Source organism: Oncorhynchus mykiss, chromosome 30 (genome assembly GCF_057628025.1).
Source record: "Oncorhynchus mykiss isolate SJ-2025 chromosome 30, ASM5762802v1, whole genome shotgun sequence".
Classification (NCBI taxonomy): domain Eukaryota; kingdom Metazoa; phylum Chordata; class Actinopteri; order Salmoniformes; family Salmonidae; genus Oncorhynchus; species Oncorhynchus mykiss.
In genome coordinates, this window is record NC_143051.1 from 3,525,153 (window position 1) to 3,550,700 (window position 25,548).

Here is a 25,548-nt window from a genome sequence, read left to right on the forward strand (position 1 = left end):
ACTCATTCTACAGGCGAAACCAAGATGAAACGTCAAACAGGAAATGAGCAGAATTTCTGAAGCTCTGTTTTCTAATGTCTCCTTATATGGCTGTGAATGCGACAGGAATAAGCTTAGACCTTCTGCCATTTCCCCAAGATGTCGGCAGCATTGTGACGTATTTGTAGGCATATCATTGGAAGATTGACCATAAGAGACTGCATTTTCCAAGTGTCCGCCTGGTGTCCTGCGTCGAAACTGGTGCGCAAAGCCAGGTGCAAGTATTTTTCCATTTGATTGAGAGGAGAAACCATGCTTCCACGAACGATATATCATCGAAGAGATATGTGAAAAACACCTTGAGGATTGATTCTAAACAACGTTTGCCATGTTTTCAGTCGATATTATGGAGTTAATTTGGAAAAAAGTTTGCGTTTTGAGGACTGAATTTTCGTTTTTTTTTGGTAGCCAAATGTGATGTACAAAACGGAGCTATTTCTAATACACAAAGAATCTTTTTGGAAAAACTGAGCATTTGCTATCTAACTGATAGTCTCCTCATTGAAAACATCCGAAGTTCTTCAAAGGTAAATTATTTTATTTGAAGGCTTTTATGTTTTTGTTGAAATGTTGCGTGCTGGATGCTAACGCTAATGCTAAATGCTACGCTAGCTAGCTACTTTTACACAAATGATTGTTTTCCTATGGTTGAGAAGCATATTTTGAAAATCTGAGATGACAGTGTTGTTTACAAAAGGCTAAGCTTGAGAGATGGCATATTTATTTCATTTCATTTGCGATTTTCATGAATAGTTAACGTTGCGTTATGGTAATGAGCTTGAGTCTGTATTCACGATCCCGGATCCGGGATGGGGAGATCAGAAAGGTTAATAAACCAGGAAATAAGCTTTAGTCCAGACATCTATTACCTAAACATAAACAGATCACCTCATTCCCATAGCAGGGAATTAAATCATACGGTCGTCTCCATACATTTTCCAGACTTACTTTTACACTTGGGTAGGGTGTTGCTCCACTGTCCGTTGGACTGGCAGTGAGACTTCACCGCCCCCTGCAGGACGTAGCCGGTGTTGCACGCAAAGTGCACAATATCGTTCAGGTTGAACTGCGTTCCCTGAGTAAAGCCAAAGGAAGGGTTGCCTGGATGACCACATGTGATCGCTATGGAGACAAGGAAAATATAGAGAATATCTATCACTAAACATGTCTAAAGTTAATACAAGCTGTCAACACTATCCCAAAACACATCAGTCATATGTTCTCAAATATTATTACACCTTATCCAGTAGGTCCCTAGTTTACCTCCAATGATATTCATTACACTATAGGAAGACCCTAGTTTACATTCAATGATGTTCATTACTCTATAGGAAGACCCTAGTCTACATCCAATGATATTCATTACTCTATAGGAAGACCCTAGTCTACATCCAATGATATTCATTACTTTATAGGAAGACCCTAGTCTACATCCAATGATATTCATTACTCTATAGGAAGACCCTAGTTTACATCCAATGAAAATCATTACACTATAGGAAGACCCTAGTTTACATCCAATGAAAATCATTACACTATAGGAAGACCCTAGATTACATCCAATGAAAATCATTACACTATAAGAAGACCCTAGTCTACATCCAATGATATTCATTACACTATAGGAAGACCCTAGTCTACATCCTATGATATTCATTACACTATAGGAAGACCCTAGTCTACCTCCAATGATATTCATTACTCTATAGGAAGACCCTAGTCTACATCCTATGATATTCATTACACTATAGGAAGACCCTAGTCTACATCCAATGATATTCATTACACTATAGGAAGACCCTAGTCTACATCCAATGATATTCATTACACTATAAGAAGACCCTAGTCTACATCCAATGATATTCATTACACTATAGGAAGACCCTAGTCTACATCCAATGATATTCATTACACTATAGGAAGACCCTAGTCTACATCCTATGATATTCATTACACTATAAGAAGACCCTAGTCTACATCCAATGATATTCATTACAGTAGTTTTTTTTTGTTTAACTTATATCGTAGCCACTATCTCTGGGTACTTACGGACACAGACAGGGGTGCGCCCAGACCAGCGGTGGTCCTGTTCACAGATGCGTACAGACACCCCGATGAGTCTGAATCCCGGGTTACACTGGTAGACCACACTACCTCTGTAGTTATAGTTCTCTCCTATGATCTGACCATTCACTATTGGTTCTGGGGTACCGCAGTGACCCGCTAGAGACGAGGGACAGAACAGAGAGAGACAGAGGATACAGTCACATATGCATACAGGGATATATTCTGTTTGTCATAAATAGGTCATATAGACATAGAAAACACAATGGTTGACCAAACGCTATCATCTGGTTCTTTATGAAAATATCTTGAAATACAAAATGAGATTTAACTGGTTAAATTTGTTTGTAACTGTCTCTAGCTAGTTCTGGTTCTCTTACCGAGACACTGGACCTGAGATCCACTCCAGAGGCCATTGGACATGCACTCTCTGACCCGGGAACCAACCAGCGTATAACCTGTGTTACAGGAGAAGATGGCTGTCGCTCCGAACACCGTCAGAGTCCCGATCTTATTACCATTCGGAGGAGTGCCCAGGTCCCCACAGGAGATTACTGAGGAGAGGAGAGGAGATGAGATGAGGCAAGCAGAATAAAAAATGAATCCTAAAAGAACAACAAAACACATTCATATGTTCAACTTGGTTTATTTCATTTGGGTAATTTTCTTGTTTTGATGTCATCCATTTTGTTGGATCTCCACTTCTCTCTCTCTCTCTCTTTCTCTCTGCATTCCTCTGGGATAATCTTTCTCTCTCTCATCTCTGTGTTCATCAATCTTTTTTTTTGGGGGGGGGGGGGGGGGGGGGGGCAGCAGATAGCCTAGTGGTTAGAGCATTGTGCCAATAACTGAAAGGTTGCTGGATCGAATCCCTGAGCTGATAAGGTTCTGCCCCTGAACAAGGCATTTAACCCACTGTTCCTAGGACGTCATTGTAAATAAGAATTTGTTCTTAAAACTGACTTGCCTAGTTAAATAAAGGTTAAATAAATGTAAACAATTATAATAATTCTCTCTCTCCTCTGTGCAGGAGAACATGTCAAGATGTAAAGCATTAGTCCGGTCAGTTAACACTGATAATGATTTCCATGGTAAATCTGGTTCATATACCTTGTCTTTCTCATTCTGCAACATCATCTAAAGCACAACTTGGCTGAAAGGAAATTGGCAGATTGTACTGCTCTACAATGCATTGTGGGAGATGTATATTCTGACTCACTCTCGCAGGCCGGCCGGGGCTCTGGGTAGTCCCAGGTGCTGTTGGCCTGGCAACGGATGACCCTCTGACCCTTGTAGTAATATCCGGGGTCACAGATGAGCATCATCATGGCGTCGTACTGGCTCGGAGACCCGTAGATCAGCCTCCATCTCCCGTGATCCACAGCAGAGTGGCCTATGTCAGGGCAGGTCACCGCTGCAAAGGTCAGGGGTCAGATACACATAGGTCACAGGTCAGAAATGACTAACTGAACTATTTGCAGAAAACTACATAGTTGATTAAGGGCTTGTAAGTAAGCATTTCACTGTAAGATCTACACCTGTTGTATTCAACGCATGTGACAAATAACATTTGATTTGATTTGATTGGATTTTAATAGTTGGTACTTTATTATATTAGGTCGTCAAAGTACATTTAAAATTGCCACAATAAAAGCCAAAACTAAGGAACCTCAATTTTCTAAGTTATTTATAATCTAAACATGACACAAGCTTGGCAGTGATAACTCATTCTTGGATCTTAACAGTAATTTTTTAGTGACTCTTGGACAGTGAAGAAGTGCTGGGGATTTATCTCTCCCCAAATGAACACATACAACAGTCTTACATTGAAATGTTCCTGGCGCTGAACCCTGTCACAACTCTAATTCTGAATAAAAACCTTTTTATAAAAAACGTATTCGAAAACATTACTAATGTGGAAGGAAATGCAGCCCCAATGAGAACTGAATGATGTGATCTCCAACCAATGAGACCTCACGATAAGTGATCTCCAACCAATGAGGATTCATGATAAAGGATCTCCAACCAAAGAGGATTCATGATAAGTGATCACCAACCAATGAGGATTCATGATAAGGGATCTCCAACCAATGAGGATTCATAAGGGATCTCTAACCAATGGGAACTCATAAGTGATCGCCAATCAAGTAGGACTCATGATAAGTGATCTCTAACCAATGCGGACTCATGATAAGTGATCTCCAACCAATGAGGAATCATGACAATTGAACTCCAACCAATGAGGACATACACTCGCTGGCCAGTTTATTAGGTACACCACTCCATTCACGAAAATGGATGGCTCTTACAGACAGTGAGTCACATGGCTGTGTCTTGTTATATAAAGCAGGCAGACCGGCATCAAGGCATTCAGTTACTGTTCCATTGAACATTAGTTAACTAAGCGAATTTGAGCGTCGTATGACGGGGAGGCAAGTAGCCTAGGTGGTTAGAGGGGGGCAGGCGGACTAGTAACCGAAAGGTTGCAAGATCAATTCCCTGAGCTGACAAGGTACCAATCTGTCGTTCTGCCCCTGAACAGGCAGTTAACCCACAGTTCCTAGGCCGTCATTGAAAATAAGAATTTGTCCTTAACTGACTTGCCTGGTTAAATAAAGGTAAAAAATGTTTTTATCATAGGTGCCAGGTGAGCCGGTTCCAGTATCTCAGAAACGTCTGCTCTCCTGTGCTTTTCACACATGACTGTGTGGGTTTACAGAGTGTGTGACAAAAAACTGCTTGTTGATAAGAGCGGTCGAAGGAGAACGGCATGGAACTGTGCAAGTTTACAGGTTGGACCACAAAACAGGAAAATAACGGCGCAGTACAACAGTGGTGTGCAGAACACCATCTCAGAGAGCACAACTAGTCGGTCCTTGTCACGGATACTGCAGCAGACGACCACACTGAGTTCAGCTTAAACCGAGAAGGAGCGACTCCGGTGGGCAACACTGAGGACTGAAAAAACATTGACTGGTCCGACAAAATCCCGCTTCCTGTTGCGTCATGCTGATGGCAGAGTTAGGATTTGACGTAAGCAGCATGAGTCCATGGCCCCCATCCTGCCTGGTGTCAAAACGTTACAGGCTGGTGGCGGTGATGGAAGGTTTTCCTGGCACACGTCAGGTTCCTTGATAGCAAATTGAGCAATTGTAGAATCTATGCCCCAAAGAATTCAGGCTGTTCCGGCGGCAATAAACGCAGTATAGGTATGTCAACTCCAACCAATGAGGATTACTCACGTATGCAGCGGGGCGTGGCCTCATTGGAGCTCCACCTCCCAGACTCCTGACAGACGACTGACACGGCCAGGGGGTTGGCCAATCTGAAACCGGGGTTGCACCGGTACATGGCCCTGGCACCAAGAGTGAAGTCCTGCCCGACAATACTACCGTTTACTGGAGGTATAGGCATCCCACAGGCCATCACTGAAAGAGAGAGGTAGGGAGGGGGGTAAAGGGGGAGGGAGAGAGAGAAAGAGAGAGAGAGAGATGAAGAGCGAGAGAGGGAGAGAGAAAGAGAGAGAAAGAGAGAGAGAGAGAGAGAGAGAGAGAGATGAAGAGAGAAAACAACATTACAAAATTGAAAACAGAGCTCTGGTAGATATGAATTTAACCAAGATGGAATAAGGGATTATTTCACCTTCAGGTAAAGAACCGACAGTGACAAAGCACATAAACACTCTCCGGGAGGCTTTAGAACAACCATCTCTGCATAGAGCTTCTCTCACCACATGCCCCGTGTACAAATGCTCTCACTCTCACAAGCATTATCGTGGCATAAACATTAGTTTGCCCCCCCCCCCCCGCCCCCCTCCCCCTGTCTGCGCTCGGGTAAACATAACATGTCTGCATCTCAAACGCCACCCTATTCCCTACCAGAGCCCTGGTCAAAGCGTACTAAGTAAGGGAATAGGGTGGCCTTTGTGACTCTGTCAGTAGAGAGCTACGTAATTCAGACTACAGATCACACCTGCAGTTGACTTTAGAAGCACACAATGGCCGCCCCGCTGTTACCAATTTCCACATTCACTGCTGTTGTTGATACAGCACCGCCGCAACTGTTGACACAGCTGGCCACCGGAGTAGGGCTGTGGGGCAACTGAAACCCTTAGTTTGCTTTCTGAGGGAAAGCGTACATAGGAAAACGTCATGGGAAATGACTGTGGTTTTTACAAGGGGTTGTTTTGAGAGGGATAGAATGTTGCAGAGAGGGGCTTTAAAAGAGCAGCTGGGATTTCGGGGGGAAAGATTTCAAATGTTTCCACGTCTACATGATTTCCTGGTGTCTTACAGCATCTTTATTCTATCGACCAATCAAATCTTTCATCGACAAAATCAGATCTTCCATCGACCAATCAAATCTTCCATCGACCAATCAGATCTTCCATCGACCAATCAAATCTTCCATCGACCAATCAAATCTTCCATCGACCAATCAAATCTTCCATCGACCAATCAAATCTTCCATCGACCAATCAAATCTTCCATCGACCAATCAGATCTTCCATCGACCAATCAAATCTTCCATCGACCAATCAAATCTTCCATCGACCAATCAAATCTTCCATCGACAAATCAAATCTTCCATCGACCAATCAAATCTTCCATCGACCAATCAAATTTTCCATCGACCAATCAAATCTTCCATCGACCAATCAAATCTTCCATAGACCAATCAAATCTTCCATCGACAAATCAAATCTTCCATCGACCAATCAAATCTTCCATCGACCAATCAGATCTTCCATCGACGAATCAAATCTTCCATCGACCAATCAAATCTTCCATCGACCAATCAAATCTTCCATAGACCAATCAAATCTTCCATCGACCAATCAAATCTTCCATCGACCAATCAGATCTTCCATCGACCAATCAAATCTTCCATCGACCAATCAAATCTTCCATCGACCAATCAAATCTTCCATCGACCAATCAGATCTTCCATCGACCAATCAAATCTTCCATCGACCAATCAAATCTTCCATCGACAAATCAAATCTTCCATCGACCAATCAAATCTTCCATCGACCAATCAAATCTTCCATCGACCAATCAAATCTTCCATCGACCAATCAAATCTTCCATAGACCAATCAAATCTTCCATCGACAAATCAAATCTTCCATCGACCAATCAAATCTTCCATCGACCAATCAAATCTTCCATCGACGAATCAAATCTTCCATCGACCAATCAAATCTTCCATTGACGAATCAAATCTTCCATCGACAAATCAAATCTTCCATCAACCAATCAAATCTTCCATCAAACAATCTGTGTGACCTACACTAAATGTGTGATATACTTTTCAGAATTAAAGCTTAAAATGAACTCTATAAACCTTTTCATAGATAACAATCATCATGTTATTCATTTCGTCCCCGTCAAGGAACACATTGTAACTTAATTCAGAAAGTCAATTAGTAAATGTTTACATTTTTAATGTATCTATTTGGCTAAAGAAAGACTGTCTAACTTCTCTGTGACAAAAAGTTTACTTGACCTCTTCAGTTAAGTCATGGTCACCAACTCCCTGTTTACAATTCAACCCACAACACCCACACTACCATCAATACATTAGAGGACCCCCACACCACCATCAGCACATTAGAGGACCCCCACACCACCATCAATACATTAGAGGACCCCCACACCACCCACACCACCATCAATACATTAGAGGACCCCCACACCACCATCAATACATTAGAGGACCCCCACACCACCCACACCACCATCAATACATTAGAGGATCCCCACACCACCATCAATACATTAGAGGACCCCCACACATCCATCAATACATTAGAGGACCCCCACACCACCATCAATACATTAGAGGACCCCCACACCACCATCAATACGTTAGAGGACACCCACACCACCATCAACACATTAGAGGACCCCCACACCACCCACACCACCATCAATACGTTAGAGGACCCCCACACCACCATCAATACATTAGAGGACCCCCACATCACCATCAATACATTAGAGGACCCCCACACATCCATCAATACATTAGAGGACCCCACAACACCATCAATACTTTAGAGGACCCCCACACCACCATCAACACATTAGAGGATCCCCACACCACCATCAATACATTAGAGGACCCCCACACCACCATCAATACATTAGAGGACCCCCACACCACCATCAATACATTAGAGGACCCCCACACCACCATCAACACATTAGAGGACCCCCACACCACCATCAATACATTAGAGGACCCCACACCACCCACAAAACCATCAACACATTAGAGGACCCCCACACCACCATCAATACATTAGAGGATCCCCACACCACCATCAATACATTAGAGGACCCCCACACCACAATCAATACATTAGAGGACCCCCACACCACCATCAATACATTAGAGGACCCCCACACCACCATCAATACATTAGAGGAACCCCACACCACAATCAATACATTAGAGGACCCCCACACCACCATCAATACATTAGAGGATCCCCACACATCCATCAATACATTAGAGGACCCCCACACCACCATCAATACATTAGAGGATCCCCACACCACCATCAATACATTAGAGGACCCCCACACCACCATCAATACATTAGAGGATCCCCACACAACCATCAATACATTAGAGGACCCCCACACATCCATCAATACATTAGAGGACCCCCACACCACCATCAATACATTAGAGGATCCCTACATCACCATCAATACATTAGAGGACCCCCACACCACCATCAATACATTAGAGGACCCCCACACCACCATCAATACATTAGAGGACCCCCACACCACCATCAATACATTAGAGGAACCCCACACCACCATCAATACATTAGAGGAACCCCACACCACCATCAATACATTAGAGGAACCCCACACCACCATCAATACATTAGAGGAACCCCACACCACCATCAATACATTAGAGGACCCCCACACCACCATCAATACATTAGAGGACCCCCACACCACCATCAATACATTAGAGGACCCCCACACCACCCACACCATATTAGAGGACCCCCACACCACCATCAATACATTAGAGGACCCCACACCACCCACACAACCATCAATACATTAGAGGACCCCCACACCACCATCAACACATTAGAGGACCCCACACCACCCACACAACCATCAATACATTAGAGGACCCCCACACCACCATCAATACATTAGAGGACCCCCACATCACCCACACCACCATCAATACATTAGAGGATCCCCACACCACCATCAATACATTAGAGGACCCCCACACCACCATCAACACATTAGAGGACCCCCACACCACCATCAATACATTAGAGGACCCCCACACCACCATCAATACATTAGAGGAACCCCACACCACCATCATTACATTAGAGGACCCCCACACCACCATCAATACATTAGAGGAACCCCACACCACCATCAATACATTAGAGGAACCCCACACCACCATCAATACATTAGAGGAACCCCACACCACCATCAATACATTAGAGGAACCCCACACCACCATCAATACATTAGAGGAACCCCACACCACCATCAATACATTAGAGGAACCCCACACCACCATCAATACATTAGAGGAACCCCACACCACCATCAATACATTAGAGGACCCCACACCACCATCAATACATTAGAGGACCCCCACACCACCATCAACACATTAGAGGAACCCCACACCACCATCAATACATTAGAGGACCCCCACACCACCATCAATACATTAGAGGACCCCCACACCACCATCAATACATTAGAGGACCCCCACATCACCATCAACACATTAGAGGACCCCACACCACCCACACCACCATCAATACATTAGAGGACCCCCACACCACCATCAATACATTAGAGGACCCCACACCACCCACACCACCATCAATACATTAGAGGACCCCCACACCACCATCAATACATTAGAGGACCCCCACACCACCATCAACACATTAGAGGACCCCCACACCACCATCAATACATTAGAGGACCCCACACCACCATCAATACATTAGAGGACCCCACACCACCATCAATACATTAGAGGACCCCACACCACCATCAATACATTAGAGGACCCCCACACCACCATCAACACATTAGAGACCCCCACACCACCATCAATACATTAGAGGACCACCACACCACCATCAATACATTAGAGGACCCCCACACCACCATCAACACATTAGAGGACCACCACACCACCATCAATACATTAGAGGACCACCACACCACCATCAATACATTAGAGGACCCCCACACCACCATCAACACATTAGAAGCCTTGGCATTAATATTTCTATACAACAGAATGAGAGATTTTGAAAGTGTACCGGAAAGTAATCTACAGCGACAACAAAAAGTTCACTAACCAATTGGAAAGACCTGGATTCCTGCATAAACTGGTCATCAAATTTGATCTGATCTTCATCTAAGTCACAACAATAGACAAACACAGTCTGCTTAAACTAATAACATACAAATAATTATATGTTTCCATGTCTTTATTGAACACACAGTGTAAACTTTCACAGTGCAGGGTGGAAAAAGTATGTGAACCCTTGGATTTAATAACTGGTTGACCTTCCTTTGGCAGCAATAACCTCAACCAAACGTTTTCTGTAGTCAGGAGGAATTTTGGGCCATTCCTCTTTACAAAACTGTTTCAGTTCAGCAATATTCTTGGGACGTCTGGTGTTAACTGCTCTCTTGAGGTCATGCCACAGCATCTCAATCGGGTTGAGGTCAGGACTCTGACTGGGCCACTCCAGAGTGGGTATTTTCATCTGTCGAAGCCATTCTGTTGTTGGTTTACTTCTGTGTTTTGGGTCGTTGTCCTGTTGCAAAAACCCAACTTCTGCTGAGCTTCAATTGGAGGACAGATAGCCTGACATTCTCCTGCTAAATGTCTTGATAAACCTTGGAATTCATTTTTCCGTCGATGATAGCAAGCTGTCCAGGCCCTGAGGCAGCAAAGCAGCCACAAACCATGATGCTCCCTCCACCGTACTTTACAGTTGGGATGAGGTTTAGATGATGGTGTGATGTGCCTTTTTCTCTCCACACAGTGTTGTGTGTTCCTTCCTTCCAAACAACTCAACTTTAGTTTCATCTGTCCACAGAATATTTTGCCAGTAGTGCTGTGGAACATCCATATGCTCTTTTGCGAACTTCATATGTGCAGCAATACTTTTTTTGGACAGCAGTGGCGTCTTCCGTGGTGTCCTCCCATGAACACCATTCTTGTTTAGTGTTTTACGTATCGTAGACTTGTCAACAGAGATGTTAGCATGTCCCAGAGATTTCTGTAAGTCTTTAGCTGACACTCTAGGATTCTTCTTTAACCTCATTGAGCATTCTGCGCTGCGCTCTTGCAGTCACCTTTGCAGTATGGTCACTCCTAGGGAGAGTAGCAACAGCGCTGAACTTTTTCAATTTATAGACAATGTCTTACCGTGGACTGATGAACATCAAGGCTTTAAGAGATACTTTTGTAACACTTTCCAGCTTTATGCAAGTCAACAATTCTTAATCTTGGGTCTTCTGAGATCTCTTTTGTTCGAGGCATGGTTCACATCAGGCAATGCTTCTTGTGAATAACAAACTCATATTTTGTGAGTGTTTTTTACTGGGCAGGGCAGCTCTACCCAACATCTCTAATCTCGTCTCATTGATTGGACTCCGGGATAGTTGACTCCTGACTCCAATTAGCCTAAGTCATTAGCCTAAGGGTTCACATACTTTTTCCAATATACACTTTGAATGTTTAATGATGTATTCAATAGAAACAAGAAAAATACAATAATTTGTGTGTTATTAGTGTAAGCAGACTGTGTTTGTCTATTGTTGTGACTTAGATGAAGATCAGATCAAATTTGGTGACCAATATATGCAGAAATCCAGATAATTCCAAACGGTTCACATAATTGTTCTTGCCACTGTACATGGGGGGGATTCCAACCAGCTAATATAATGTAATTTCCTTTAAATGCACTTCTCTCTACCAATATTCTGACCTTTCAACATAAGCATGAGAACACCTTTGTATTCACCTGCTATACATTTGGGGTTGAGAGAGAATAAATGTGTCTACAGATACGCTGTATTCTAACCCTGATTCCACCACCTTTATACACGAGGAAACCACGAATAAGGCCTAGCCAACATGCCGGTTCCAAGCGGAAAATGCATCTACTTTATTTTTCTTGGTAGAAATAACACCATTCTCCATACACTGTCATTTACAACTTGATCAGAGCTATTGATCAGAGCTATTGATCAGAGATATCGATCAGAGCTATCGATCAGAGCTATCGATCAGAGCTATTGATCAGAGCTATTGATAAGGGCTGGGTAAATTAGTGATATGTTATGAGATGTGAAATATACAAAGGACACATGTTTTAGACCTAATTTACCTTATGATCACTGGAGGCAAACGTGAAATGAGTCATAAGGCAGCAAACTGAAGCATGTCACCTTTGATAGTGTCAAGTTGATGAAATACTGTGCAATCATGCAGAATTTAAGTTGTATAGACTTTTAACTTTAAAACGTCTTAATTATAGACTAGCCGGACTTTCTCTGTCTCCTTTTTCTATCGCGTTAAATATGAACCACTATCAGTATGGACAGTCAGACTAATAACCACACATATTCAACTGTACATTTTTTTATATATATTTTTTTACCTTTATTTAACTTGGCAAGTCAGTTAAGAACAAATTATTATTTACAATGACGGCCTACCCCGGCCAAACACTAACGACGCTGGTCCAATTGTGCGCCACCCCATGGGACTCCCAATCACGGCCGGTTGTGATACAGACTAGAATCGAACCAGGGTCTGTGGTGACGCCTCTAGCACTGAGATGCAGTGCCTTAGACCACTGAACCAGGGTCTGTAGTGACGCCCCTAGCACTGAGATGCAGTGCCTTAGACCACTGAACCAGGGTCTGTAGTGACGCCCCTAGCACTGAGATGCAGTGCCTTAGACCACTGAACCTGGGTCTGTAGTGACGCAATGAGATGCAGTGTCTTAGACCTCTGAACTAGGGTCTGTAGTGACGCCTCTAGCACTGAGATGCAGTGTCTTAGACCGCTGCACCATCGGGAGCCCAATGTACTGTTAGTTCCCTTCAGATGGTATAGCCTAGATTATCATTCCATTTAATTACATTGTTTAGTTTACCTTAATTTGCCTCCTCTGTAAACGCCGTCACAGCCGTGTGGCTGTTGCTGAGGATCATTAGTAACAGTTGATAATACAAAACAGACATGTAGGATAATTACATTGTGATGGAGCGAAGTGCAGACCGAGCCGTAACAGGTTGAACCTGACGCATGGCGCAAGACTTGTCATCACACAGTCCCATGGTCAGTGCAGGTAATAGACGAGGGTATAGCCTACTATTGTACACTATTCTCCCTGATATAATTCTATATACACTAATCGTCCAACATTAGAACAGTAAGCAGTATCGACGCACCAAGTCTGGAACCAACCGGACCCTGAACAGCTTCTACCCCCATCAGAATGATCCATATTTAAAGGGAAGTGCTTCTACCCCCATCAGAATGATCCATATTTAAAGGGAACAGCTTCTACCCCCATCAGAATGATCCATATTTAAAGGGAACAGCTTCTACCCTCCATCAGAATGATCCATATTTAAAGGGAACAGCTTCTACCCCCATCAGAATGATCCATATTTAAAGGGAACAGCTTCTACCCCCATCAGAATGATCCTTATTTAAAGGGAAGTGCTTCTACCCCCATCAGAATGATCCATATTTAAAGGGAAGTGCTTCTACCCCCATCAGAATGATCCATATTTAAAGGGAAGTGCTTCTACCCCCATCAGAATGATCCATATTTAAAGGGAAGTGCTTCTACCCCCCATCAGAATGATCCATATTTAAAGGGAAGTGCTTCTACCCCCATCAGAATGATCCATATTTAAAGGGAAGTGCTTCTACCCCCATCAGAATGATCCATATTTAAAGGGAAGTGCTTCTACCCCCATCAGAATGATCCATATTTAAAGGGAAGTGCTTCTACCCCCCATCAGAATGATCCATATTTAAAGGGAAGTGCTTCTACCCCCATCAGAATGATCCATATTTAAAGGGAAGTGCTTCTACCCCCATCAGAATGATCCATATTTAAAGGGAAGTGCTTCTACCCCCCATCAGAATGATCCATATTTAAAGGGAAGTGCTTCTACCCCCATCAGAATGATCCATATTTAAAGGGAAGTGCTTCTACCCCCCATCAGAATGATCCATATTTAAAGGGAAGTGCTTCTACCTCCCCATCAGAATGATCCATATTTAAAGGGAACAGCTTCTACCCCCATCAGAATGATCCATATTTAAAGGGAACAGCTTCTACCCCCATCAGAATGATCCATATTTAAAGGGAACAGCTTCTACCTCCATCAGAATGATCCATATTTAAAGGGAACAGCTTCTACCCCCCCATCAGAATGATCCATATTTAAAGGGAAGTGCTTCTACCTCCATCAGAATGATCCATATTTAAAGGGAACAGCTTCTACCTCCCCATCAGAATGATCCATATTTAAAGGGAACAGCTTCTACCTCCCCATCAGAATGATCCATATTTAAAGGGAACAGCTTCTACCTCCATCAGAATGATCCATATTTAAAGGGAACAGCTTCTACCTCCATCAGAATGATCCATATTTAAAGGGAAGTGCTTCTACCCCCCATCAGAATTATCCATATTTAAAGGGAAGTGCTTCTACCCCCATCAGAATGATCCATATTTAAAGGGAACAGCTTCTACCTCCCCATCAGAATGATCCATATTTAAAGGGAACAGCTTCTACCCCCCCATCAGAATGATCCATATTTAAAGGGAAGTGCTTCTACCTCCATCAGAATGATCCATATTTAAAGGGAACAGCTTCTACCTCCCCATCAGAATGATCCATATTTAAAGGGAACAGCTTCTACCTCCCATCAGAATGATCCATATTTAAAGGGAAGTGCTTCTACCCCCCATCAGAATGATCCTTATTTAAAGGGAACAGCTTCTACCCCCATCAGAATGATCCATATTTAAAGGGAAGTGCTTCTACCCCCATCAGAATGATCCATATTTAAAGGGAAGTGCTTCTACCCCCATCAGAATTATCCATATTTAAAGGGAACAGCTTCTACCCCCATCAGAATGATCCATATTTAAAGGGAAGTGCTTCTACCCCCATCAGAATGATCCATATTTAAAGGGAAGTGCTTCTACCCCCCATCAGAATGATCCATATTTAAAGGGAAGTGCTTCTACCTCCCCATCAGAATGATCCATATTTAAAGGGAAGTGCTTCTACCTCCCCATCAGAATGATCCATATTTAAAGGGAACAGCTTCTACCCCCATCAGAATGATCCATATTTAAAGGGAAGTGCTTCTACCCCCATCAGAATGATCCATATTTAAAGGGAAGTGCTTCTACCCCCCATCAGAATGATCCATATTTAAAGGGAAGTGCTTCTACCTCCCCATCAGAATGATCCATATTTAAAGGGAACAGCTTCTACCCCCATCAGAATGATCCATATTTAAAGGGAACAGCTTCTACCCCCATCAGAATGATCCATATTTAAAGGGAACAGCTTCTACCTCCATCAGAATGATCCATATTTAAAGGGAACAGCTTCTACCCCCCCATCAGAATGATCCATATTTAAAGGGAAGTGCTTCTACCTCCATCAGAATGATCCATATTTAAAGGGAACAGCTTCTACCTCCCCATCAGAATGATCCATATTTAAAGGGAACAGCTTCTACCTCCCCATCAGAATGATCCATATTTAAAGGGAACAGCTTCTACCTCCATCAGAATGATCCATATTTAAAGGGAACAGCTTCTACCTCCATCAGAATGATCCATATTTAAAGGGAAGTGCTTCTACCCCCCATCAGAATTATCCATATTTAAAGGGAAGTGCTTCTACCCCCATCAGAATGATCCATATTTAAAGGGAACAGCTTCTACCTCCCCATCAGAATGATCCATATTTAAAGGGAACAGCTTCTACCCCCCCATCAGAATGATCCATATTTAAAGGGAAGTGCTTCTACCTCCATCAGAATGATCCATATTTAAAGGGAACAGCTTCTACCTCCCCATCAGAATGATCCATATTTAAAGGGAACAGCTTCTACCTCCCATCAGAATGATCCATATTTAAAGGGAAGTGCTTCTACCCCCCATCAGAATGATCCTTATTTAAAGGGAACAGCTTCTACCCCCATCAGAATGATCCATATTTAAAGGGAAGTGCTTCTACCCCCATCAGAATGATCCATATTTAAAGGGAAGTGCTTCTACCCCCATCAGAATTATCCATATTTAAAGGGAACAGCTTCTACCCCCATCAGAATGATCCATATTTAAAGGGAAGTGCTTCTACCCCCATCAGAATGATCCATATTTAAAGGGAAGTGCTTCTACCCCCCATCAGAATGATCCATATTTAAAGGGAAGTGCTTCTACCTCCCCATCAGAATGATCCATATTTAAAGGGAAGTGCTTCTACCTCCCCATCAGAATGATCCATATTTAAAGGGAACAGCTTCTACCCCCATCAGAATGATCCATATTTAAAGGGAAGTGCTTCTACCCCCCATCAGAATGATCCATATTTAAAGGGAAGTGCTTCTACCCCCATCAGAATGATCCATATTTAAAGGGAAGTGCTTCTACCCCCATCAGAATGATCCATATTTAAAGGGAAGTGCTTCTACCCCCATCAGAATGATCCATATTTAAAGGGAAGTGCTTCTACCCCCCATCAGAATGATCCATATTTAAAGGGAAGTGCTTCTACCCCCATCAGAATGATCCATATTTAAAGGGAAGTGCTTCTACCCCCATCAGAATGATCCATATTTAAAGGGAAGTGCTTCTACCCCCCATCAGAATGATCCATATTTAAAGGGAAGTGCTTCTACCCCCATCAGAATGATCCATATTTAAAGGGAAGTGCTTCTACCCCCCATCAGAATGATCCATATTTAAAGGGAAGTGCTTCTACCTCCCCATCAGAATGATCCATATTTAAAGGGAACAGCTTCTACCCCCATCAGAATGATCCATATTTAAAGGGAACAGCTTCTACCCCCATCAGAATGATCCATATTTAAAGGGAACAGCTTCTACCTCCATCAGAATGATCCATATTTAAAGGGAACAGCTTCTACCCCCCCATCAGAATGATCCATATTTAAAGGGAAGTGCTTCTACCTCCATCAGAATGATCCATATTTAAAGGGAACAGCTTCTACCTCCCCATCAGAATGATCCATATTTAAAGGGAACAGCTTCTACCTCCCCATCAGAATGATCCATATTTAAAGGGAACAGCTTCTACCTCCATCAGAATGATCCATATTTAAAGGGAACAGCTTCTACCTCCATCAGAATGATCCATATTTAAAGGGAAGTGCTTCTACCCCCCATCAGAATTATCCATATTTAAAGGGAAGTGCTTCTACCCCCATCAGAATGATCCATATTTAAAGGGAACAGCTTCTACCTCCCCATCAGAATGATCCATATTTAAAGGGAACAGCTTCTACCCCCCCATCAGAATGATCCATATTTAAAGGGAAGTGCTTCTACCTCCATCAGAATGATCCATATTTAAAGGGAACAGCTTCTACCTCCCCATCAGAATGATCCATATTTAAAGGGAACAGCTTCTACCTCCCATCAGAATGATCCATATTTAAAGGGAAGTGCTTCTACCCCCCATCAGAATGATCCTTATTTAAAGGGAACAGCTTCTACCCCCATCAGAATGATCCATATTTAAAGGGAAGTGCTTCTACCCCCATCAGAATGATCCATATTTAAAGGGAAGTGCTTCTACCCCCATCAGAATTATCCATATTTAAAGGGAACAGCTTCTACCCCCATCAGAATGATCCATATTTAAAGGGAAGTGCTTCTACCCCCATCAGAATGATCCATATTTAAAGGGAAGTGCTTCTACCCCCCATCAGAATGATCCATATTTAAAGGGAAGTGCTTCTACCTCCCCATCAGAATGATCCATATTTAAAGGGAAGTGCTTCTACCTCCCCATCAGAATGATCCATATTTAAAGGGAAGTGCTTCTACCTCCCCATCAGAATGATCCATATTTAAAGGGAACAGCTTCTACCCCCATCAGAATGATCCATATTTAAAGGGAAGTGCTTCTACCCCCATCAGAATGATCCATATTTAAAGGGAAGTGCTTCTACCCCCATCAGAATGATCCATATTTAAAGGGAAGTGCTTCTACCCCCATCAGAATGATCCATATTTAAAGGGAAGTGCTTCTACCCCCCATCAGAATGATCCATATTTAAAGGGAACAGCTTCTACCCCCCATCAGAATGATCCATATTTAAAGGGAAGGTGTCCGTTCTTACAGCAACATGGTCCCTTCCGTGTTTGTTTTTTTTCTTCTTTTGCAGTGTTTTAAAGTTGCGATTCACCTTAACCAACTAGGTTTTGAGCGTTATTAAATCGTACAGCTAATAAATCGCAGGTCGCAGTTGTAAAATGAGAACTGGTTCTCAACTGGCCTACCTGGTTAGAAAAAATTAAATAATAATAACAATAATAACAATGATAATGATAATAATAATAATAATAATAATAATAATAATAATGATAATAATGATAATGATAATAATAATAATAATAATGATAATAATGATAATAATAATAATAATAATGATAATAATAATAATACTAATAATAATAATAATAATAATAATGATAATAATGATAATAATAATAATAATAATAATAATAATAATAATAATGATAATGATAATAATAATAATAATAATAATGATAATAATAATAATAATAATAATAATAATAATAATAATAATAATGAGGCAAATAGCAGTACTTTGACAGTTAGTTCTAACAAGCTGTCGACCTAACAGTCAATGGGTACAGCGATCCACAACCGCAGATATCATACGCAAGGGATGTCCTGCTTAATCTCCCTTTGCTGCACGTCTACACTGGAACACCACCATCAATACAACATGTTCCCAATAAAAGGCATCTAAAACCAAGGAAGCCTGGCAGAAGAGGAGGAATTTTAAAAATAAACCAACCCTTCAGAAAACCTCTTCCATCTATTATGCATGGACATGTAGAAAGGAATTAGACTGAGGAGTTACGGGCTTGTACCCTGGTCTGATCTGATCTGTCTGAGGTCTGAGACCCGGGACCTGGGACCTGGGACCTGAGACCTGGGACCTGGGACCTGGGACCTGAGACCTGAGACCTGAGACCTGGGATCTGAGACCTGGGACCTGGGACCTGAGACCTGGGATCTGAGACCTGAGACCTGAGACCTGGGACCTGGGACCTGGGACCTGGGACCTGGGACCTGAGACCTGGGACCTGGGACCTGGGACCTGAGCTTACGGAACAGGATCCCTCCTCCGCTGTGTAGCTGGATGGCTACACAATCGTTAGAATGGACCGAAACATCAACTCTGGGAAGAGAAAAGACGGTGGAATTTGTGCATTCATCAACAATAAATATTGCAGTCCTGCCCACATTAAAACCAAGCACAAGGTCTGTACTAAAGATATTGAACTTCTTGCTCTAAACCTTAGGGCCGTACCACCTGCCATGAGAAATAAATCAGGTTGACTATTTATTGTCTACATAGCCCCCTCCATTCACATCCGAATAGCTGCCGACTTGATTCATGACCTTGTATCCCAGGCGGAAAACAGAGTCACCTGAAGCATAAACAGCTAATCATGGGAGACTTTAACATGTGCAATCTACCTGAACATTTAGCATCACATCAGCAATATGTTACACTCCTGAAGAGACAGAAGACCACCAGGACTGTTTTGAATCCACTGACTGGGCGGCCCTGACGACGGCCCTGACGACGGCCCTGACGACGGCCCTGACGACGGCCCTGACGACGGCCTGCGCCGATGACCTGGAAGTTGCAACAGAGAATGTTTTTTCTTTCAACCTCAATATCTTACAAATGTTCTATAAATCCGACCTGCAGAGTGTGTTGTCCTTTGCTCTGAAATGCGTGTTTGTGAACATGCGAGTGCAAGACCAAGTCAAGCTTCAGCGCTCGACTAAGACGGCGGGAAGGATAATTGCTACAGATCAATTACTGTACACCAAACTCATCCTTCTACATCTTTAAAGCATTTTACAAGACAGACTCAAAACTGAGTCACAGCAGCAGCCGGGCAAGACTTCTTCAGAAGAAAATTAAAACAGACGGATACGGGGACTGTTTTATACCATCAGCCATTAGGCTGTAGAATGGATAGTCTGATGATCCCTCCAATATACAGCATACTGCACATTCACTTTCAATGTGTAGCTAAAGCACTTCTAGTTAATTATATTGTGTAGTTTCTGTGTTTCATGTTTTGTGTACTGTCTTATTAGGCTCATGACCAAATGAATTTCCCACTGGTGGGATAATAGAGTTGATCTGAATCTGAGATAGTCTGGGTAGCTTTTGGTTAAACTATCTGGATTGACCCTTGTCACCTCTAACTCTGTTGACTCATTACATGTGCTGCTGCTACCGTTTATAATCTATCCTGTTGACAAGTCATTTTACCCCCGTCACGTATACTCCCTCTCCGGCCTCTAGGTCATCAGGCTGCTGATTATCCCGCACATCTGTCACCATCGTCTCGCGCACCTGAGCCTCATGACACTCACCTGGACTCCATCACCTCCTTGATTATCTTCCCTGTATCTGTCACTCGCCTGGACTCCATCACCTCCTTGATTATCTTCTCTATATCTGTCACTCGCCTGGACTCCATCACCTTGATTATCTTCCCTATATCTGTCACTCGTCTGGACTCCATCACCTCCTTGATTATCTTCTCTATATCTGTCACTCGCCTGGACTCCATCACCTTGATTATCTTCCCTATATCTGTCACTCGTCTGGACTCCATCACCTCCTTGATTATCTTCTCTATATCTGCCACTCCCCTTGGTTCTTTCCTCATATGTTATTGACTCTGTTTTCATGTCGGTGTGTTGTTTGTGTTTCGTGTTCATTGTTTATTTAACAAAAAAAATTAAACACTCCCTGAACTTTCTTCCTGACTTTCAGCGCACTCGTTACAACCCCGTTACAACCCCCGTTACAACCCCGGTACAACCCCCGTTACAACCCCGGTTACAACCCCAGTACAACCCCGGTACAACCCCCATTACAACCCCGTTCCAACCCCTGTTACAACCCCTCTACAACCCCCTTTACAACCCCCGTTACAACCCCGTTACAACCCCGGTACAACCCCGTTACAACCACTACCCCTATTAGTACATATCTACCTCAATGACCTCGTACCCCTGCTCATTGACTCGTTACAACCCCTACCTCAATGACCTCGTACCCCTGCTCATTGATTCGTTACAACCCCTACCTCAATGACCTCGTACCCCTGCTCATTGACTCGTTACAACCCCTACCTCAATGACCTCGTACCCCTGCTCATTGACTCGTTACAACCCCTACCTCAATGACCTCGTACCCCTGCTCATTGACTCGGTACTGGTACTGTGTGTACATAGCCACGTTATCGATACTCATTGTGGATTTATTCTTTGTGTTATTATGTTCATATCATTTCTCTTTTTTCTCTTTGAATTGTCGGGAAACTTCAATGTTAGTTTACATCTGTTGTTTTGTATTTGATTTGATGGGTTACATTTTCAGAACTAATTAAACCACTTTTTTTATTTTCTTTAGTGCGTAAAGGCTCCCCAAAAACTGTTTTTTATGATTCAGATTTCCAAAACCTAGATCATCTACAAGATTACAGTATTTTCTTCATCGACCAATTGGTGCTGAAACAGAGAAGAATATGTACACTACTGTTCAAGAGTTTGGGGTCACTTGTCCTTGTTATTTTAAGAAAAACACATTTTTGGTCCATTAAAATGACATCAAATTGATCAGAAATACAGTGTAGACATTGTTAATGTTGTAAATGACTATTGTAGCTGGCAACAGCAGAATGTTTAATGGAATATCTACATAGGGGTACAGAGGCCCATTATCAGCAACTATCACTTCTGTGTTCCAATGGCACGTTGTGTTAGCTAATCCAAGTTTATCATTTTAAAAGGCTAATTGATCATTAGAAAACACTTTTGCAATTCTGTTAGCACCACTGAAAACTGTTCTGATTAAATAAGAAATACACTTGGCCTTCTTTAGAGTAGTTGAGTATCTGGAGCATCAGCATTTGTGGGTTCAAAACGGCAAGAAACAAATAGCTTCCTTCTGAAATTTGTCAGTCTATTCTTGTTATGGGAAATGAAAACTATTCCATGCGAGAAATTGCCAAGAAACTGAAGCTCTCATATAACGCTGTGTACTACTCCCTTCACAGATCAGCGCGAACTGGCACTAATCAGAATAGAAAGAGTGGGAGGCCCCGGTGCACAACAGAGCAAGAAGAAAAGTACATTAGGGAAACAAGACAACTCACAAGTCCTCAACTGGCAGCTTCATTAAATAGTACCCGTGACCAGTGTCTGTTTTTTCCCCCATCTTAATATATATATATTTTTGGCAAGTCTAAGATATGGCTTTTTTTTTTGCAACTCTGCCTAGAAGGATAACATCCCGGAGTCGCCTCTTCACTGTTGATGTTGAGACTCGACAGAGGAACTCTGCATAGAAGGATAACATCCCGGAGTCGCCTCTTCACTGTTGATATTGAGACTGGACAGAGGAACTCTGCCTAGAAGGATAACATCCCGGAGTCGCCTATTCACTGTTGACGTTGAGACTGGTGTTTTGCGGATGTCTTAAGATGAATGTACTGGAAAAAAAATGTTTGAATTAAATTGACTCACACCTGCAGAGTTACGCAACTGTCACCGATCCCTCCGTAACTTTCATTACGCACAGCTGGTCCCTATTCCCAGAGTAACTGTATAAGTGTGCCCTATTCCCAGAGATTAGTAACTGGATAAGCCCTTGGTTCACCATTGTCTTGTCGATTATTGTTACTATTTACGTTGGTAGGTGTGAGTCCCTGTGCTGTGTGTTTTGGCTTTCGTACCGCTGTGGATTGCGCAGATGATTACGGGTCTCATCCCGTGTGTAAATCATTGTGCGCTTGTGTTATTTATTTGAGGTAATCCTCGTTCTTTTGTTTGGGTTTGTATACGTGTTTGTTCAGTGTTCTTCCCCTTGCCTTTACATGGTAAACGCTGTAGTTTGAGGTATAGAAATAATAAACCCTATTACGCATTCCGGCGCCTGTCTCCCGATCTTTATACCAGCGCAACAGCTACTGAATAAGGTAAATACTCTTAATGTGTGAGTAGGAAAGGCATTTCCTAAATCTGAATCGCCACCAATCAGAATAGATAAATGAAAAGAACACTGTAGAATCATTCAACCTATTCAGGTCCAGTCAATGCAGTATTTATGTAAACTCAGCAAAAACATAAACATCATCTCACTGTCAACTGCGTTTATTTTCAGCAAACTTAACATGCGTATGTATTTGTGCATCTCCCCATGGACTGCACCAGATTTGCCAGTTTTTGCTGTGAGATGTTACCACCAAGAAACCTGCAAGTTCCCACACATTTCCGGGAGGAATGGCCCTAGCCCTCACCTTCCGATCCAACAGGTCCCAGACATGCACAATGGAATTGAGATCCGGGCTCTTGGCTAACCATGGCAGAACACTGACATTCCTGTCTTTCAGGAAATCACGCACACAACGAGCAGTACGACATATTTTTACCTTGTCTGCTCGGGGATTTGATCTTGCAACCTTTCGGTTACAAGTCCAACACTCAAACCACTAGGCTACCTGTCGCCCCAATGGTTCATTGAACAAGCATGCGAAGCAGTTTTTTAACCCTTTTACAATGACAAATTTTTTTACGAATTATCATTGAAAGACCTGAAAAAAGGTCTGTTTCTTTTTTTGCTGAGTTTATGTCTAGCCCCAATGTCTAGGCAGCTTGTTGAAGTGGCTTCCATTTCTTCCTTTGAATCAGCCACTGAGTTTGTCCAATTTTGGCCAATTAAGTGCTAAGTGGTAGAGGTAAAAACTTGTAGGCACAGAAGCCTCAAAGAAACTGAGTAGACCATCACTTCCATCGAAATAGTTGTATTCATAAATATGCAGTGCATTCAGAAAGTATTCAGACCTCTTGACTTTTTCCACATTTGTTTACTTTACAGACTTATTATAAAATGTATTAAATAGTTTTGTTTCCTCAACAATCTACACACAATACCCCAATAATGACAAAGGAAAAACAGGTTTATCGACATTTTTGCAAATGTATATATAAAGAAAATATTTTACATTTACATAAGTATTCAGACCCTTTACTCTGTACTTTGTTGAAGTCCCTTTGGCAGCGATTACAGCCTCGAGTCTTATTGGGTATGACGCTACAAGCTTGGCACACCTGTTTTTGGGGTGTTCTCCCATTGTACTCTACACATCCTCTCAAGCTCTTGTCAGGTTGGATAGGGAGCGTCGCTGCACAGCTATTTTCAAGGTCTCTCCAGAGATATTCAATTGGGTTCAAGTCTGGGCTGTGGCGCGGCCACTCAAGGACATTCAGAGACTTGTCCTGAAGCCACTCCTGTGTTGTCTTGGCTGTGTGCTTAGGGTCGTTGTCCTGTTGGAGGGTGAACCTTCGTCCCAGTCTGAGGTCCTGAGTGCTCTGGAGCAGGTTTTCCTCAAGGATCTCTCTGTACTTTGCTCCATTCATCTTTCCCTCAATACCATCCCTCAATCCTGCCGCTGAAAAACATCCCAACGGGATGGTGCCAGGTTTCCTCCAAACGTGACGCTTGGCATTCAGACCAAATAGTTCAATCTTGGTTTCATCAGACTGAGTTTCATCAGACTGAGTAGAATCTTGTTTCTCATGGTCTGAGAGTCCTTTAGGTGCCTTTTGTAAAACTCAAAGTGGGCTGCAATGTGCCTTTTACTGAGTAGTGGCTTCTGTCTGGCTACTCTACCATAAAGGCCTGATTTGTGGAGTGCTGCATAAATGGTTGTCCTTCTGGAAGGTTCTCCCATCTCAAAGGAGGAACTCTAGACCTCTGTCAGAGTGACCATCGGGTTCTTGGTCATCTCCCCGATGGTTGTCCTTCTGGAAGGTTCTCCCATCTTCACAGAGAAACTATAGAGTTATGTCGTTGACCATCAGTTTGGCCGGACGGCCAACTCTGGGAAGAGTCTTTGTGTTTCCAAACTTCTTCAATTTAAGAATGATGGAGGCCACTGTGTTTTTGGGGACCTTCGATGCTGCAGAATATTTTTTGGTACCCTTCCCCAGATCTGTGCCTCGACACAATCCTGTCTCGGAGCTCTACG

General features: G+C 42.7%; 1 protein-coding gene across 1 annotated transcript in view; it reads right to left on the bottom strand.

The window, feature by feature from the left end:
- Positions 1–25,548, bottom strand: part of csmd2 (CUB and Sushi multiple domains 2) — a gene marked incomplete at its 5' end in the record, with an annotated part of 597,374 nt that overhangs the window by 111,040 nt on the left and 460,786 nt on the right. Inside the window, 5 exons of the mRNA XM_090227432.1 lie at positions 988–1,161; positions 2,089–2,262; positions 2,484–2,657; positions 3,323–3,517; positions 5,346–5,531. Coding sequence (XP_090083558.1) covers positions 988–1,161; positions 2,089–2,262; positions 2,484–2,657; positions 3,323–3,517; positions 5,346–5,531 — 903 coding nt within the window. The remainder of the gene's footprint in view (positions 1–987; positions 1,162–2,088; positions 2,263–2,483; positions 2,658–3,322; positions 3,518–5,345; positions 5,532–25,548) is intronic.